The 17,429-nt window shown below is 45.5% G+C and overlaps 1 protein-coding gene across 2 annotated transcripts in view; it reads right to left on the reverse strand.

Moving 5' to 3' along the window:
* The window catches only part of LOC113407162 (ras association domain-containing protein 5-like), an 83,548-nt gene that overhangs the window by 42,341 nt on the left and 23,778 nt on the right, over nucleotides 1-17,429 (reverse strand). The window contains exon 1 of one of the 2 annotated variants that reach the window (XM_026655274.1): nucleotides 1,591-1,815. The exons of the other annotated variant lie outside the window; for it this stretch is intronic. Coding sequence (XP_026511059.1) covers nucleotides 1,591-1,692 — 102 coding nt within the window. The 5' untranslated portion in view covers nucleotides 1,693-1,815. Of the gene's footprint in view, nucleotides 1-1,590; nucleotides 1,816-17,429 lie in introns of those variants that run through there. 2 annotated transcript variants of the gene reach the window in all.

A 17,429-nucleotide genomic window follows, 5' to 3' on the forward strand; every position in this document is an offset into this window, starting at 1 on the left:
GTAATACCAGATCACTTGACCTGAACTTCCTTTAACTTTCACCATGTTTGACTGTTAAGAAGAGAGCAATGGAGGGGAGAAACCAGTGCAGTTAATATCCATTAGAATGGAGCCCAGATATCACAGTGATGGGCACATATTAGGGCAGGATAAAGCAGTGATTGAAAGAGCAGGCTTATTTCAAAATTAGCATTTCAATATCCTGCCACAGAAGAAAGTATTAAATAGGAACTGAATGCACACAGGGATATATATATATTATATATATATAAATAAAATTATACAAAGATATTTAGGTCTTCTACACAAATGGATAATCCAATGACATTTTCTAAAAAAAAAAGTTTGTTAGCGGTCAGCTCCCGACACAGATTACTAATGGGGGATGTCCCACGTTATAACCCAAGGGAGTATTTCTAAAAAGTTTCAGATGAGTAAAATGAGATCCTAAAAACTACCGGATAATAAATGGACTGTCGCACACACCAATTCACTCAACTGGACGAAGCAAAATAAACACTTTCAGATTAACTCAGAACTGCCCCGCCTTATTTTTTTTTGCGCACCACAGAGAAAGATGAGACCAAAAGCACCTGCTGAGGATTATAACGTTGCAGTTTCAGACATGCAAATATGGTAGCAACCTACAGTGGAATTTCACCACTGATCATTTAAAGTATTTTTTTTCTTAAGTGAAAAAGAAGAACTGCTACAGTGACATGGTGCTTTCCTCCGTCAGGCTGACAGCACAGCCAAGATCAAACTTTTTGCAGCAGTGGAGGAAAATGGTGACCCAGCGCATGCTTCCTCCGTAACGTGAGCTGTGAACATTTTAGGGTTCTTTTTCCTGTGTAACACTTCTACTTCTGTGACAGCTTTTTCCTCTCTTCTACACCTTGTGCTGGTTGGTGATTACAGATTCTCGGAGGGCTGATTTTAAATGTGTATATTAATATAGGCAATGTCCTGTCGGTGTTACTAACAGATACTAGTTTTGAAGTCAGGATAAAATGGTATACACAATCAAACACTCTTTTTAAACATACACCAGGGATTAACTTTGTCCATTTAAGTAATTCCAATGAGGTCAATAGAATTAGACCAGAGATGAATTTAGCCCATTAACTTTAGAAAACCTGTTGTCACCGTAACATGCCTCTCAGAATCTAAATGATCTGCAATGTTCTATGTTGCATGTGACAGCACAGGCATTCTCAGCCTGAGGGTTCTGATGCCCCGGGGGGCAAAGGGTTTCAGCCAGATCCTGGATGACTGGGAAGGGGATCTTTTGGAGGGTGGGGGTGCATATCCTGCCATGGAAAAGGGAGTGGCAGAATAGACAAAGGTGAGAACCATTGCAACCGCGCAAAGACATTCCATCTACCAGATAGCAAGAGATGTAAGTAAATGCCCCCTTCATTCTGAGAGCAGACTGTGACCCTGACTATGACGGCAAGCTAATTTTGACAACCTGGCACCTGCAGATAGACATGCATGCACACACAGACTTTTTTTTTTTTTGCACCTTGCTAGGGAGAATGCTCCAGCCTACACCCAACATGGCCCCTTAGATAGTTTTAAAGCTATTACCTTGCCAGGGGCTTTGCTCTGTGCACTCTTGAAGAAGGTGGTCTTGGCTGTGAAAAAAAAATCCTCGAGCTCTTCATCCAGACTACTGTACCCGCTGCTCATGCTGCGCTGCCAAAGGTCATCTACCAACAGTGGATTTGAGACCCTCAGAACGTTTGGGGCTCACCAAGGAGCTGGAGGGGCAGGTAACCATCTGATTCCTGTTCACTGCAGCAGCAGTGGGATTTCCCAATCCAGTTCCTGTACATTCAGCAGCAGACACGATTTCACATCCTCGGCTTCACTTGTCCTTATCTGCAACAGCTCCTTCTGCTTGTTATCCAGCATTTAACTCCATGATTTCTCTGTTAAAACGGCCTTGCTGGGTTACCCTTCCCTTTCCTCACCCAACCAACTCCCTTAGCAAGGGCTGCCGGAGAATACTGAGGGATCAGACCTGAGTGAGTTTCTTCTCTCTTCACTCAGCCTCACTCACCATCTGTGGTTTAATCTCCTGCCTGCAAGCACAGCGGAGCTGGCTGTAAGAACACATCACCTCCCTCCCCCCACCCCCTTTCCTGCCTACTCTCAGTTCACACAGAGAGGAGCCCAGCCACTTCCTCTTGCAAGCTTTCGCACCCAGTTTTTGCACTGGGCTCAAATTCTCAGCATCTCCAGGGTAGAACCTCAGTGGGTGTAAATCCACGTCGTCTGTGGAGCGGTGCTGATTTACACCACCAGCTGAGGAGCTGGGCTTCCCTCTCAGGTGTCCTGCAATACCTTTCATAAAGGTGGGGATTGTGATCAGAGTAATCCTGCATTTAAAAGTATATTGCTATAGAAAGCCGGCTTACGGCGCTCTGCCAGGTAGATTTCCTTGTGTGGCTTAATTCATTTACAGCCTTCCTGGAATTAAAGCTGTAAGAACAAGCTGAGCTGAGTTTTAGCTTTGCTCAGCTGCTACATATTTTGCACCAAGAGAATCCAAAAAAAGAGGCAATGCAAGGGATCAGAAGCTCAGTACACTATTAAGCATAACGAGACCCCAGCCCTTAGTTGGGGCCTTTATGTGCTACCACAGATTGAATAACAGACACCACGGTGGTGGGTGCATGACAGACGGATTGCCTACTGACATTTTAATGCATGAATCAGTAGGTGCCTCTGCATTCTGCAGATAATTTTAGAACAGCCAGGATGACTTCAGCAAAGCGGACACAAAAATGAGGCAGTTTTGATTATAACCTTAGAAAGCACCACTCAGCTTGCCAGGTTAGACCTTCCAGTTTGTCAATTGCTGTCACGTTACAGGCAACAGATTCCCAAATCTGTTAAAATGATTCTTTAGCATTGATAAAGCCTTTAGCGTAGCAACAGCATCACTCCCCCTCTGCCCACCTTTCAATCCCCCTATCTTTCTGCAATTCACAGAACCACAGAAATTAGAAATGGAATAAACCTATGAACCTACTCTATCCCCCCACTCCTTCCTTCACCTGTCCACTGCAGGGTTGCTGGTTTCAGGGTCATGTCTCGTACTCTGAATTCTAGTTTTAAAACATCTCCCCTGCCTCTCTCAGAGGTGAAGAATCTGAATATTTAGATGGAGACTTGCAAAGGTAAGTTTTATATCCATAAACTTCCACCAGACTAAGGCTTGATCCCCTCAGGGGCTGATCATTGGAGTCAATGGGAGTTGAGCACTTTGTCGGATTGGACCCTGAAGTATTCTGTAACATTGGGTAGCAGGTTACATTTTAACCCATCCGGAAAATAGAAAAGCATTAACTACAAGCTTTGTAGGGCTAGTGAAAAACCCAAAGTCAGTTTGAGATTAAGAAGCTTCTTAATAGTAAAATACTAATGGTCAATGTAGAACTCAGGTTTTTAGAAAAGGAAACTTTCCCCATGTATAACAATTGTTCAGGGCTTAATTTATAAAACAGGAGAGGGGTGGGTGGGCAGGTAGAGAAGACAAGTGTGTGGGGTGGGGGCGAAATCTCGTCCTTTTTTTGTATTGGCTCTCTAACTATAAATATTTAAATTCTTCCCAGCCTGGGAATTTATTTTTCTTCTCTTCCTCTATATAACTTCTGTGGTTTGCACTATTTCATGCTCAATAAGGCCCCAATCCAACTTCCACTGAAGTTTATTGCAGTTGGATTAGACCCTAACTAACACAGGTGAGCTGTAGGTGCATCTGACACCAATGTGCTCATTTTAGACTCAGGTAATTTTTTATTTCTCTCTCTCTCTCTCACACTACACACACACACAGAATATCCATCCATCCCCTTTTCAGGATGTAATTCTGACTGCCCTGGTATTTTTAGAATTTAGCAACAAAAACAGGGAGCGGGAAATCAGGACTCCTAGTTTTTAATTCCAACTTCCCTGCTGATTTGCTGTGTGACTGTAAGCAAGCCACTTCATCTCTCAGCATCAGGAAAATGGCATAATACTGTCTGCTTCACTAGGCTATGAGGCTTCACTGTGGATTAAAGGGCTTGGAGATCCTCAGATGAGCGTAAGTGCAGCAATTATTCTAACATTAACATACATTCTGTTACAGCAAAGTGCAAAGAATTCGCTGTGTATTAAACTTCCTCCCCCTGTGATAATTTACAGATGGTGTTTTATGATCTTACATGATTTATATGGCACCTGTTGCCATGGCACCTGCGCAATTCACATTCAATTTCAAATCAACAAATATGAGTCACTCTCCAAGTGGGCAACTCTGAGATTACAGAGAACCAAAGAGCCAAGGGTAAGCAGGTTAGCTTTGCAATATACCTGAAGACCAGTGGACACTGGCAGGGACCACCAAAAGGAGCAAGTTCTACACGTTTGGATGACTCGTTGAGAATGCCCCAACACCTGGCCCAGGAAAGTTTGATTCTAGCAACTGACAGCAAAAGCATCCCACTGTGACAGGACGGAGCAGGCGCCATGTCTAAACGCACAAGCTGGGAATGCATTACAGATGACAGCCCTCCGTGTTCACATGAGCAGCAGCTCTGCGTAAGGAGGTCTCTGAGCTGCCAAACATGCATTATGGGCACGGAGGTGTTGTGCGGTTCCGACACACAGCAGCATTATAAATCGCTCGGGGCAGTAAAGACAACACATCGGATATGCAGCTCCACTCCTCTCTGCTCACGCAGAGTGCATGTCTATTAGGGGAGAATTCTGCTCAGCCAGCTTCTCTGAGAAAATTCCCTCCTTGAGGCATTTTCTTTAAGAAGCCAGGAATAAAAACACTTGGCGTTCCAAGGTTTGTTTATTTCTCTGATTCTAAGTTGCTGGGTAGAGCACAAATGAAGCAATGCGCTTTAGAACATTGTCCAATTAAGAGCTACATGCTACCCTCTGAGGGATGAAATGGACCCCTGTGCAGAGACCGCCATCACCACTTAAGCCCTGGCACCACTTAAGCTCTATTCTGAGGTCAGAAGTGGGGCTTAAATGGTGCATACACCTTGTTGTGGCCTCAACACAAGGGTGAATTATTCCCTCGATGGGGAAATGATGGAGGCCACTGCAAATCATGTGAAGATAGGGGGCAAAGTTTGGGCCTCAGAGGGGAGAATAAAAACCCGAACTAGTTAACTATTCAAGTATTTACAACGCAACTTGTAACAATATAGCAGCTGTTTTCTCACCACATGGAATATTTCTGATTGGGGCTAGCTGAGTGAGCTACATTGACTTTATAGGGGTAGGTTTAAAAACAGGCTCTTAAATTGTATGTACAAAGATACGCACAGAAATGGTCAGGTGCATAAATGAGCCTAAACACATGCCATTGCATGCACAAAGCGAGCAGCAACTCCGCTAGCAGTGCTTAGGTCAGCAATTTTTTGAAAATTCATCCATATACGTTTGGTGGCAAGGATGGAATGCAAATCTAGAGCAGCAGCAGCTGCACAACCATTTCAGCTACAAAGACACGAACACTGGACCAGATCCTCAGCTGGGGTAAATGGCCGTAGCTCCACAGAAGTCAAGAACTAGGCAAATGTACACCAGCCGATGAGGCTCATGGTTCTCTTTCCAGATGTCAGTCACCAACCTTTTGGAGATCAATCCCTCTCTGTAAACCGTGTCCTCCCAAATGCTTTCATTGCCGAGCTGTAATGTCTGCATCACAAAATAGCCCATTCCCCCTCAAGTTTGGCATAACTATAAGCATCTACTCAGGAAATCCTTCCATACTTGAACTGCCATAGAGGGGAAAAAAGCAACTCCCAGCTATGGAGAGATCCAAAACCCAAGTCAAGGCTAATGAGATGCTGGTGAAGATATGGCGATTACGGTCTTCGCTGGAAGAAATCTGCATTGTCCACCAATAGTGAGCACTGAAAGACAGGTCAGTAAGAGAAGGGAAGCCTATCGCACATGCATTTAATATTAAATATCTGGATTACAGCAGCACCCTGAGGCTATTCAGGATCAGGACTCCCTTTTATTGGGAACTCTGGGTCAGGGACACATCTTTCTTTATTTTACTAAGAACTTACAATCTAAGACCTCCATTTTGCAAACACTTACACACATACATGAGTAGTTCCATGGGGGGGGGGGGGAAAATCAATGGAGTTTTCCCATTAACTTCATTGGGGCTTTCACCCAGGAATCTACTCATGGGCATAAAGGTTAACACATGCTTAAGTACTTTGCTGGCTCAGGGCCCAAAATATTAAGCATTGTTAACATGCAATATTAAGTATTAACTAGGTGTTAAGTAAGTGGCTATCCCTTTGATTTCACTAGCTCAGTTACATTTAATCACCACTTTTATTGCTTGCCAACTCTGAATCAGTTTTAAGATTCTTGAGTTTGTAACATGTGCTGCCAAAGGATTTTTTCACCCCACACATTAAATAGCTCACAAACAAGTTCCGTATCTCTCCCTGGTGCTCTGATACGGTTTCTTCATCATCTTTCCTCCTTCATGCTCTTCCACTTTCTCCCAGAAGCCAACACTACACGACCAACAGAAACACATGACTGGAAGCCGGTTCAGCTCTACAGGTCAAGATTAAGCAGCAAATATGAGCTTGGGGCTCAGATACATCTCTTATCCTTTCCCATCTTTTGGTGACAGTGGATTATTTTTTTAAACTTTGCTTTCCCCCATTAATTAGGTAATACACTGGAGATTCACAGGTACAGATGCATTCCTGAAAATGCAAGTAAGATGTATGTTTATTGCCAAGGTTTCCTCCTCCCCCAAAGCATCTGAAACAAACAACTAATCCATTTTCCTATTGTTTTGTTTCTGACACAACTTGGGGCATGGAAAGAACATGAGCTAACATACTGGCCAACAAGTCCTGACGGAATATGGTACGAACAACAGATTTGCTATCTTCAGCAGGTGATTGATCTCAAAGAACATCTCCCTCCTTCTTGCTAGATTCTCCTCTCTCGAGGAGTCTATGGCTTCAGGTGCAGAATGGGTTAGATATTTTCAAGGGAACAGTTAAGAAAAAGAAAGGCACAGTTTTGCTGGAGCAAAGTTTTAATGAGCTGGTAAGAAGACATAAATCCTAATTGCCGAGTGATGGTTTGAGCCGGTTTTATAGATTTCCATTTGCTGAAGCTGTTGTGTGTGTGTGTGGGGGGGGGGGGGGGGGGGGGGCGGTTCTGCTTCCTTGTCACTGAAAGCTCCTCCCTTTGGGCTGGACTGAGGGAAGGCACCAAGGAAGTGTCAGAATGATGAATTGCTGTGATACGCAGACTCTGTGTTTATTATTAGAGCTATCAATAATGCACTGGCTGTTTTATCACTCTGAAGATGAAACAAGCCTTTTAATACACATTCTCACTCAGTGGAAATCCTGATACGTTTGAAATAGACAGAGCATACTCTCTGCTATTAAAATCATTCAAGGTTTAGTGGAGAATCGGGTTAGATGCTTATTTTAATGCATAGCTTAAAAAGAAAAAGGAAGGAAGAAGAAAGCAAAAATACTTGCTCCCGGTAGGTCACGTCTGAATTTAGACCCAATGCAGTTTGCATGAAAAGTCTCACTTACTTGGTTTGAAACCAAGGTGCAGAGAAGTTAAATGACAAGAGCACAGAGTGAAGTTCACCCCTGCACAGAGGGCTCAACTGTGCTTAAACCTTGTGCTAGCTCTCTGCACAGGGGAGCAGCACACCCCAAGTGAGTCTGTGGCAGAGCCGGAATTAGAACCGACATCTCTTGACTCTCAGACCTGTGTCCCAGAAGCTCCTGTACTTCAGTGCTAGGGAGCCTGTCCATTTGGCTCCGCATCCATCGGTTTGCTTTAGCTGATTTTAAAATCGCTGAAAAAATTAATAGAGTTTATGATGGAAGATTTACAATTTTACATCCAGTTAATGGGGGGGGGGGAGGGAGGAACACAACCACCACCACCACAAGAAGCTTTCAAACATGATTTATTCTAATGTTCGCAAAATCAGCGGCGGCTCCAGGCACCAGCGCTCCAAGCGCGTGCCTGGGGCAGCAAGCCGCGGGGGGCGCCCTGCCGGTCCCTGTGAGGGCGGCAGTCAGGCAGCCTTCGGCGGCATGCCTGCGGGAGGTCTGCCGGTCCTGCGGATTAGGCGGCAATTCGGCGGCGGGTATGCCGAAGCCACGGGACTGGTGGACCTCCCGCAGGCATGCCGCCGAAGGCAGCCTGCCTGCCGTGCTTGAGGCGGCAAAAAAAGCTAGAGCCGCCCCAGCGCAAAATATACCCAGCTCATAATTTTCTATGGATGCCTTCTCTGCTGTACAGTGACAATACAATTAAATATTTTCCTTCTGAATAATTATACAGTATATACTTCAGATAGCCCCAAACCAGGAACCTTCTACCCAGCAAAATCCAGATCAGCAGAAAAACTGGACGGCCAGCCAGTTCCTAATGTTTGCTCCTTGCACAGTAAGCACAAATATAATGTCCTTTTAATGTGCATGTTCCCCATTTCCAGTTTTGCATGAGTACATGCAAAGGAGCGGAGCAGGCGGGCCTGGTGCCTCGGTTGTCTAGAAGGAATGACAAATCACTTCTTCGCTACATTCAGTGGTTGAGAGTGGGAGTGGAGATGTCAGATTGCCCTGGCTGGATTTTTAAATCCCTGGCCATAGAGGATGAACTTGCTATTTGAGCTAATGGGCTTCTGGTTGCTGTAGATAGCTGGCAGAGCAGCAGCTGATAATTACGGGTTTATCAATCACCCCCTGCACACACAGACAGCTCCCACATACACAAATGAATCCACTAAGTAGAGGTCTTGAAAGAGCCCAATCTGTTCTACTGAGAGGAATATAAATTCATGTTTGGAATCATAGAAGTGTAGGACTGGAAGGGACCTCGGGAGGCCATCTAGGTCAGCCTCCTGCACTCAAGGCAGGTCTATGTAATAACTAGACTATTCTTGACAGGTGTTTGTCTAACATGTTTTAAAAACCTCCAATGATGGAGATTCCACCACCTCCCTAGGCAATTTATTCCAGTGCTTAACCATCCTGACAGGAAGTTTTTCCTAATGTCCAACCTTGCTGCAATTTAAGCCCTGGCTGCAATTTAAGCCCATTGCTTCTTGTCCTATCCTCAGTGGTTAAAGAGAACAATTTTTCAACCTCCTCCTTGTAACAATTTTTTATGCATTTAAACTGTTATGTCCCCCCTCAGTCTTCTCTTCTCCAGACTAAAACAAGCCCAATTTTTTGAAGGGTTAAGGATATTGTAAAAAAAAATTACACAGCAGGTAGAGATGCCAATGAACCTATACCTCCAGTCAGTACAGGACTGTTAATCTACAGCAGGGGTAGGCAACCTACGGCATGTGTGCCAAAAGCGTCACGCGAGCTGATTTTCAGTGGCACTCATACTGCCCAGGTCCTGGCCACCGGTCCGGGGGGCTCTGCATTTTAATTTAATTTTAAATGAAGCTTCTTAAACATTTTAAAAACCTTATTTACTTTACATACAACAATAGTTTAGTTATATATTATAGACTTATAGAAAGAGACCTTCTAAAAACGTTAAAATGTATTACTGGCACGCGTAGGGTGACCAGATTTCCCGATTTTATCGTGACAGTCACGATATTTGGGGCTTTTTTCTTATATAGATGCCTATTACCCCCCCCACCCCCCACCACACACACACACACACACACACACACACAGTCCTGATTTTTCACACTTTCTGTCTGGTCACCTTAGGCACGTGAAACCTTAAATCAGAGTGAATAAATGAAGACTCGGCACACCACTTCTGAAAGGTTGCCGACCCCTGATCTACAGTATATCCCCCAAGGCTTCATCTAGTCCTGTTTTAAACATTACAAGCAATAACGATTCTGGCACTTCCCTTGGGAAACTATTCTCCAGTAGAATACTCTCCACCAACAGGAAGTTTTCCCTGATACTCCACCTTAACTTTAATCTACCTCTAAACACACACACACACACACACACACACACAACCTTTACTCCAAGCAGAGGTTTGACCCCCAAAAGGGAGAAGTACCAGAGAGACTCCACGAAGTCCACTAGGGATTTTGCTATTGATTTTACACCGAAGGCACCCAGACACTACACGGACGGGCAGCAGCATAAAACTAAGAGATACATTTTCTTGTTCTTAAATTTCGTCCTGGTAATGGCAGTCATACCCACCCCAAACCACCCAAACAAATTACTGGCCCCCCTTGGAGATTGCACCCTATGGGATTACCTGCAGCTGCTCATCATGTTTGTCCTCTAAGAGTCATCGTTTGGCCAAATGAAACATATTCAGATCTTTTAACCTTTCATCATAAATCACTTTCTCCGGCTGCTTCACTATTTCTATTGCTCTTCTCTGCTTCCCTCTCAATTCACACACTTGTACTCACAGTTGCTAGAACTAGGGGTGCTGCAGCTTGAAGTGGTTTCCATCATATAAAGGTTTTACAGTTTGGTTCAATGGCTTTCTGCACCCCCACTATACAAATTGTTCCAGCACCCCTGCTTGTACTGACCACTAAAAACAACAATCGCCAGTCAACCTGTGTTTCTTGGAGAAACAATACGTGGACAGTGAAGCAAATGAAAACTGGGTGACAGATCAGTTCGTGCCTAACACATTGGAAAGTTGTTCAAAACAGGTGGAAAATAAGAGCCAAGGTGCAAACCCAAGGTTTGCATGATATAAAGAGTGGCTGCATTCACATTCATTACTACAAACGAATTAAACCCCTATTACTCCTGAGATTTCTATTAAGTCCAGAATGAATGTGTGTCATCTTGCTTGCATGCAGGCTTGGCAGAACTTGATTTGATTTTTTTTTATAATTTCGAAGGATAATATCAATGCTTATTTTAAGCATTTTTTCCATCTCTAAATTTTCACAGTTGCACAAAATTATGGATTTTAAGCTTTTTTATTTGTATTGATTTAAATTTTCATAGTTGCAAGAAATTGTGGGGTAGGGGAAAGACAATTATTTACAGTAGATGTCGACATTCAAAAAGTTAAAGCTTTTAACGTTGAAAAATTGTCAACATCACGTCAAAATATACAAAGTAAATATCCTTAAATGAAACTAAAATTCTCAAGCAGCATTCTTCTTACTTTACCTATCTGTAAATTTCGATTCATGTCGACCGAAATATCTTTTAGTTGGTTTGCGTGTGTCTGGTGAAATCGACATTTACTGATAAAAACCTAATTCTCAAGCCTACTTGTATGGTACAGTCCCTCCCCAAACCTTTCATCTTCTCTGCCCGTTTTAAGATGGCACAGGTGCCCATTGGATACTTGGCTTGTGGCTAGAGCTGTGCACCAAATTCTAGGGGTCTATTATGTATTATACTCCTTTCCCTCACTCTGTGTCCGTCTTGTCTATTGATACTGTAAGCTCTTCACGGAGGGACGGTACTTCTCTGAAGACAGAACCTAGTACAGCACCTAGTACACTGGAGCCCCATTTTTGGTCAGTCTTTAGGCACTAAACATGATAAATATGATTAATAAATAATTAGTGTAAGGCGAATACAGGTATTTGCTAACTTAAATGAGAGCCAGAGGAAAAAAGGAGATTTCAACCCTTTATCATTTAAATGACACAAATATTCCATAAATAGCTCATTTTAAATGATTTCCCCCTCATATCCCTACAAAAATAAAATACTAAAAAGGTCCCAGCTATAGAAGGGGATAAAACTGTTCAAAAATTGCAGCTATGTAGTTAGCAGTGTTTTACCAAAAGAAATTTAAAAAGCCAGCATTTGAAACCACTCCATTTTTATTTTTTTTGTGAATGGATTCACCATTGATCAGCCTACAGTCCTTTTCGCGTAATGATAAATCACTGTGTCAGCATTTACAACCCACCTGCCAAGTTTAATCCTATTGGGTTTTAAAACAGCTCCGTTAAAAACCCACTAGAAGTGAGGACTCCATTAGTCAAGTCTGTCTGTGTAGCCAGGTGCTTGTGCCAGGCCTATCACTGCAGCATCTCGGTGCCTTCACCAGGACCCCACTAAAGCATACATCCAATTAGTGTTAGCAGTTGCATAAAGAATTTACTGTCATAGGATGAAATTCACCCACTAGAGTAGGGTCTTCAGAAGCCTCCCCACTTCTGCACCATGCGGTCGGGGAACTGCAGAGCAGGGGCATGTGGCAAGTGTGCACCAGCTCCATATGGGTCACCATGGAGAAGAAATCTGGGGACAGGGAAGGGATTTAGGGACAGCAAGTCAGTCAGCAGCAACACAGGTCCAGTGGCCCACAAATCAGTGCCTAGTAATACTTGAGAGGGACTAGAAGTCAGGAGGCCTGGGTTCTATTCTTGGCTCGGTCACTAACTCACTGGGAAAGTCACTCATTCATTGATTTTAAGGTCAGCATGGACCATTGTGATCAACTAGTCTGACCTCCTCCTCATGCTTCAGGGCTTCAGCCAGCCACCCATAGGGGTAAGGAAGGGTTCTCCCCCCCTCCCCCGCCAATGTGTTCTGGGGCTTGGGGTTTTGTGTCGCCTTCCTCTGGAGCATCAGAGACGGCCACAGCTGAAGATGGCACATTGACGGGGTGGGCCAGGGCTCTGAGGTGGCACCGAGCAGCCTCTATTAAGTGCCTGGCTGGTTCTTGCTCACATGCTCAGGGTCTAACCAATCGCCATGTGCAGGGCTTGGAAGCAATTCTTCCCCAGGTCAGATTGGCAGTGACCTTGGGGGGGGTTTCACCTTCCCCTGCAGTGTGGAGGTCACTTGCCAGGATTATCCGGGTTTCTCTCACTTCCTCAATTCCCAGACGTTGCAGAGGCCTCAGGCATTGGTGCGCTTTGGTCACTCCTGTGCTCTGCCTGTGGCACAACAGTCTAGTCTCCTGTGGGCTGTAATTGTGTCCGGGTGCGGGGTGGTGTTGGCGGCCAGTGACATAAGGGAGGTCAGACTAGAGGATCGGGTGGTCCCTCTGGCCTTCAACTCTAGGACTCCTGCATAGCATAGGCAGAGAATTTCACTCAGCAATTCCTGCATCGAGCCCAACTTGTTAAATTCACTTCCTCTCTCTCTGCCTCAGTTTCCCCATATATAATGGGGCTAATGATACTGACCCTCCTCTGTAAAGCATGAGCTGTGCTGTGCCCTGTTCATAGGCTGACTGCCTCCCTCCACAGGCCAGAGCAGTTCCCCATATAAAAGTGGCTTAGTGCTCTGAGAGGGAAGTTAATTTTATTCTGAGGGATGACATATTTTGGATCAGCTCCAATTACACAGCAAGTGAGGGGATTTCACTGAGTATTTGCAATCACCAGGTGAACACGGAGGATGAAAATCAGTGTAAAGTCTCTCTCCCCTTACACTGGGAACAGCTGTGTTTTCAGACCAGAACCACCTCTGAGTAACTCACAAGACACTATCCTTCTAAAAGCCACTGGCTGGATTTCCAGTCTTGGACAATCCCAGCTCCTACCAAAATCAGTGTGAACTGCAGGTGCTCAGCACCATTGAAAAAAATCAGGCTGTTTAGCTGCATTTCCTTTGCAACCTGTTGTGCCCTGAAATGCTGTCCAAGTACTAAAGTGATCACATTGCACCTTCCTGGCTGCCTGCAGCACTCACCTGGCATTGCAGTGCAAACACATAAGCATGCAATTCCAGGCATCACTTACCACCCAGCTCCCCCAAGTGACACCACTAGGTAAGACACTGGTCCTCCTGCAAAACAAAAACTGAGCAGCAGGGCCCCTTCCAGCTGTAGAGAGGTTTGGGGCACATGACTGTGCTGTGGATGGGGCTTCAAAGTGACTCTGCTGCTCTGAAAACAGGAATTCCCTCTGCTTCTTCTTAAAAGTTGCTCCTCCCCTTAACCTTCTAGCACCAATCCCACCCAGCTATACGCACTCCCACCTCTCTGATTCAGGGTTTTAGACTGCAAGATCCTCAGGGAACAGAACTTGGGTTTTCAGAGTGCCAGGCAGACCTTTGGTAGCATATTAAATAATAATGGGTACTTTGCAAATATCAGGCCAAAGCAAGCCCTAGGGCAAGGAATACAGAAAGGAAAGTCTCATCAGTGCTAACTTCCAAGTTTTGTAGTTCCTATCATTTTACTTGTCTGGTCGCCCAGCTATTACTGCCTCTCTGGTTCTATTGAGACTGGAAGGTCACTGGGGCAGGGAATGTTCCTCACTGTTTGTAGTGTACTGGAGTAACAGCGCTGTCTCTCTTTAAAGAGATTTTCCCATCCTTGCACACCAAAGTGGCCTCTCCTTGGTAATCAAGACCCACTGAGAGCTGGATGGGCCATTGTGCACCCTGGTCTGTGGTGGATTTTCGCCATCAGCGTTGACTGAACCTCTTTTAGGAAATGCCATTGCTGGGCACGGCAGGTGAACTAGGTACCAGGGGTGGCGTGCAAAGTTCTACCGCTTGAGAGGTGGCTTTGTGAGAAAGAGGCAATCGGAGAGGTCTGCTCATAAAAGGAGAGTGTGGGGAACAGGCCCGAAAGCTGGAATGCAGCAGTTTGTTGATAAAAGGATATGGTCTCATTCCACTTTTGCTAGAACACGCAGTTTGACCTGTCCAAACCAAACAGGACCTGCTGATTTTATCAGTCTGCGGGAGCCAATATTTACTTAATTAAGGTACAACTTAGCTATTTAGTTCCCTGCTGATATTTGTTGGCTTCTGTCACGGGCTTGAGGCATGTTTGTTTTCGCCTGCACTTCAGGATTTACAGGCTATCGCTCTCTCTGGTAATCAGATCAGACTGTTCAGACCATTTTTGGTCACAGTGCTAAAGCAACGCTGTCAGAACAGACCATTCATCCCTAGGTGAGCATTCCCGAGGGGAGGAGATGCCACCTTCCAAAGGCATGGTGACTTTGGACATCTAGGTCAGTACTCACCCACTGCAGCCCAGTGACCAACCTGCCTCCCACTGCAGCCCACAAACTGCAAAAATAAACTGGCCATATCATTCGGAGGATCGAGTTCTGGTAGCCTAAAATGGGCACAATCTGTTTGCCCCAGTTTATTGCAATATTCATTGCTAGTGACCCAGCTCGATTATGTCTGAGTAGAACTCTTGGTAAAAGAGGGGTGGCCTTCTGGTTAAGGCACTAGACAGGGGCTGAGAAAATCTGGGGTCAATTCCCTGCTCTGCCAGACTGTGTGAGAGACTTTGGGCCAGTCACTTCACCTCTCCATGCCTCAGTTCCCCATCTGTAAAAAGGGGATAAACCTTCCTTTGCCTGCCTTGTCTATTCAGACTGTAAAATCTTTGGGGCAGGGACTCTCTCTTACTAGATGAATGTACAGCTCCTAGCACTTTGACCACCCTCTCTAAACTCTGCTGCTGCTCAAACTATCATGATTAGAATCCTACCAATTCACGACCATGAAAAAAGCAACACAGACCGTGAAATCTGATCTCTCCTGTGAAATCTGGCTAGTGTAGGGGAGGGGCAGGGCTGGAGGCTCTTACCCTGAGCTGGACTCCAGATGCTAGTTCCAGCTGGGCTGGGGGAAGAACATGACTTCCTCTTCCCCTGCAGGGCCCACTCCCAGGACCAGTTCAGACCCATTTCTGGGAACCTTCCCCGACCACAGGAAACTCCGCAGCTGCTTGCCGGGAGCCCAGCTCTGGGGACAGCACGACCATGAGCAGCAGAGCAGAAGTAAATGTGGCATACCATGACCCCCACTACAATAGCCTTGCAAACCCTCCCCCCCCCCCAAACCCCCCCCCCATTTTTGGGTCAGGACCCCCACAGTTACAACACAGTGAAATTTCAGATTTAAATATCTGAAACTGAAATTTACAATTTTAAAAATCCTATAACTGTGAAATGGACCAAAATGGATGGCAAATTTGGTAGGGCCCGAATCGTGATGAATGGAATACTGAGACCCCCCCTCAACCACAAAACATCCAGTCCTTCCACCCTCCCAGGGCTGGCAACGGCACCAGCAGGTCACGGTCCAAATCCCATTGTTTGCCATGTGGACGGTGCCCACAGGTCTTAGCTGCCAACCTAACACTGTTTCTATTTTTAAGCGGAAAAGTCACCCATGACCAGCTTTAAATCACCGCCCTTTGCGGCACAAATACCAGCAGATTAAGGACGCAGCAAAGAGGGACTAATCTAGGCATCTGAACCTTGGAGAAGAAGACTAGATCCATAGTCATTCAGGACTTCATGACAAAAGAAGGGACTGAGCTCACCATTGTCCTTGTTCTCGAAAACTGACTTCAGCTATAGGAGAATCTCATTTACCCTTCGCAGTTTAGGACTTCTGACACATAATTGAGCACTTCTGCCCTCTAATGGATGGAGTCAGTGGAGATTGAACGGTTCATTAAATTCACTTGGGTAACAGGCAACTCCAAGCAGCAGCTCATCCAGCAGGGCTGACTGCAACGTGACCCCCTTCAATAAAGCCTGGCAGCTCAGCCCTGCAGGTTTCCTGCTGGTATTTGGTTTGGCGATGGCCAGGATCAGGGAGTGGCCAAGACTTCCCTGATGTGGTGGACATGCAATGACTTAGCAGCAGGCCTTGTACATGGTGACGTGAATGTGCCGCTGCCCCATCCCAATAGCTCCCCTCCTTAGTGACAATGTGCAGGGACTTTTGACTATGTGCAGGAAGCATCTGCTGCTGCCAGGAACTTAATGAGAATCTGGCAGGGGAACCACACCAAACAGGAGCACTAGGCTGACACATACCCAACTCAGCCAACAGGTCTTTTGTTCCTGTGCCTGGCTAGCCACCACCACCAAACAGCAATCATAGCATCACAGCAATGTAGAACTGGCAGGAACCTCAATAGGTCCTCTAGTAGTCTAGTCCACTCCCCTACACCGAGGCAGGGCTAAGTATTATCTAGACCTCCCTGAGAGGTGTTTGTCTAACCTTTGCCCAGACACTCATGCTGCTTCTGGTGTTGCCCTCCCCTTTACATCTCAGAGCAATATTAACGATGTGGAGGGTACAGCACAGCCACAACCATAATGGAGGAGGTGGATGTGTCTCACTGACACCAACTTTTTGCTCTCCTGTTGACATCCAGGTTTGAGCATTGGCCTGCTAAACTCAGAGTTGTGAGTTCAATCCTTGAGGGGGCCATTTAGGGATCTGGGGCAAAAAAATCTGTCTGGGGATTGGTCCTGCTTTGAGCAGGGGATTGGACTAGATGACCTCCTGAGGTCCCTTCCAACCCTGATATTCTATGAATACACCCTCAGTGCAGCTGCAGGTCACCTGCATTTCCAATGCCGGCTTCCCCTGCCAGCACCAAATCTCTTCTTTTCCGTAGTTAAGTTGCACCTTTGGGACGCAGACTTGAGCACAATCAAGGCCCCTCTTCAGAGGGAAAGAGAA

This window comes from Terrapene carolina, unplaced genomic scaffold, assembly GCF_002925995.2.
Source record: "Terrapene carolina triunguis isolate 2854851 unplaced genomic scaffold, T_m_triunguis-2.0 Scaffold199, whole genome shotgun sequence".
Classification (NCBI taxonomy): domain Eukaryota; kingdom Metazoa; phylum Chordata; order Testudines; family Emydidae; genus Terrapene; species Terrapene triunguis.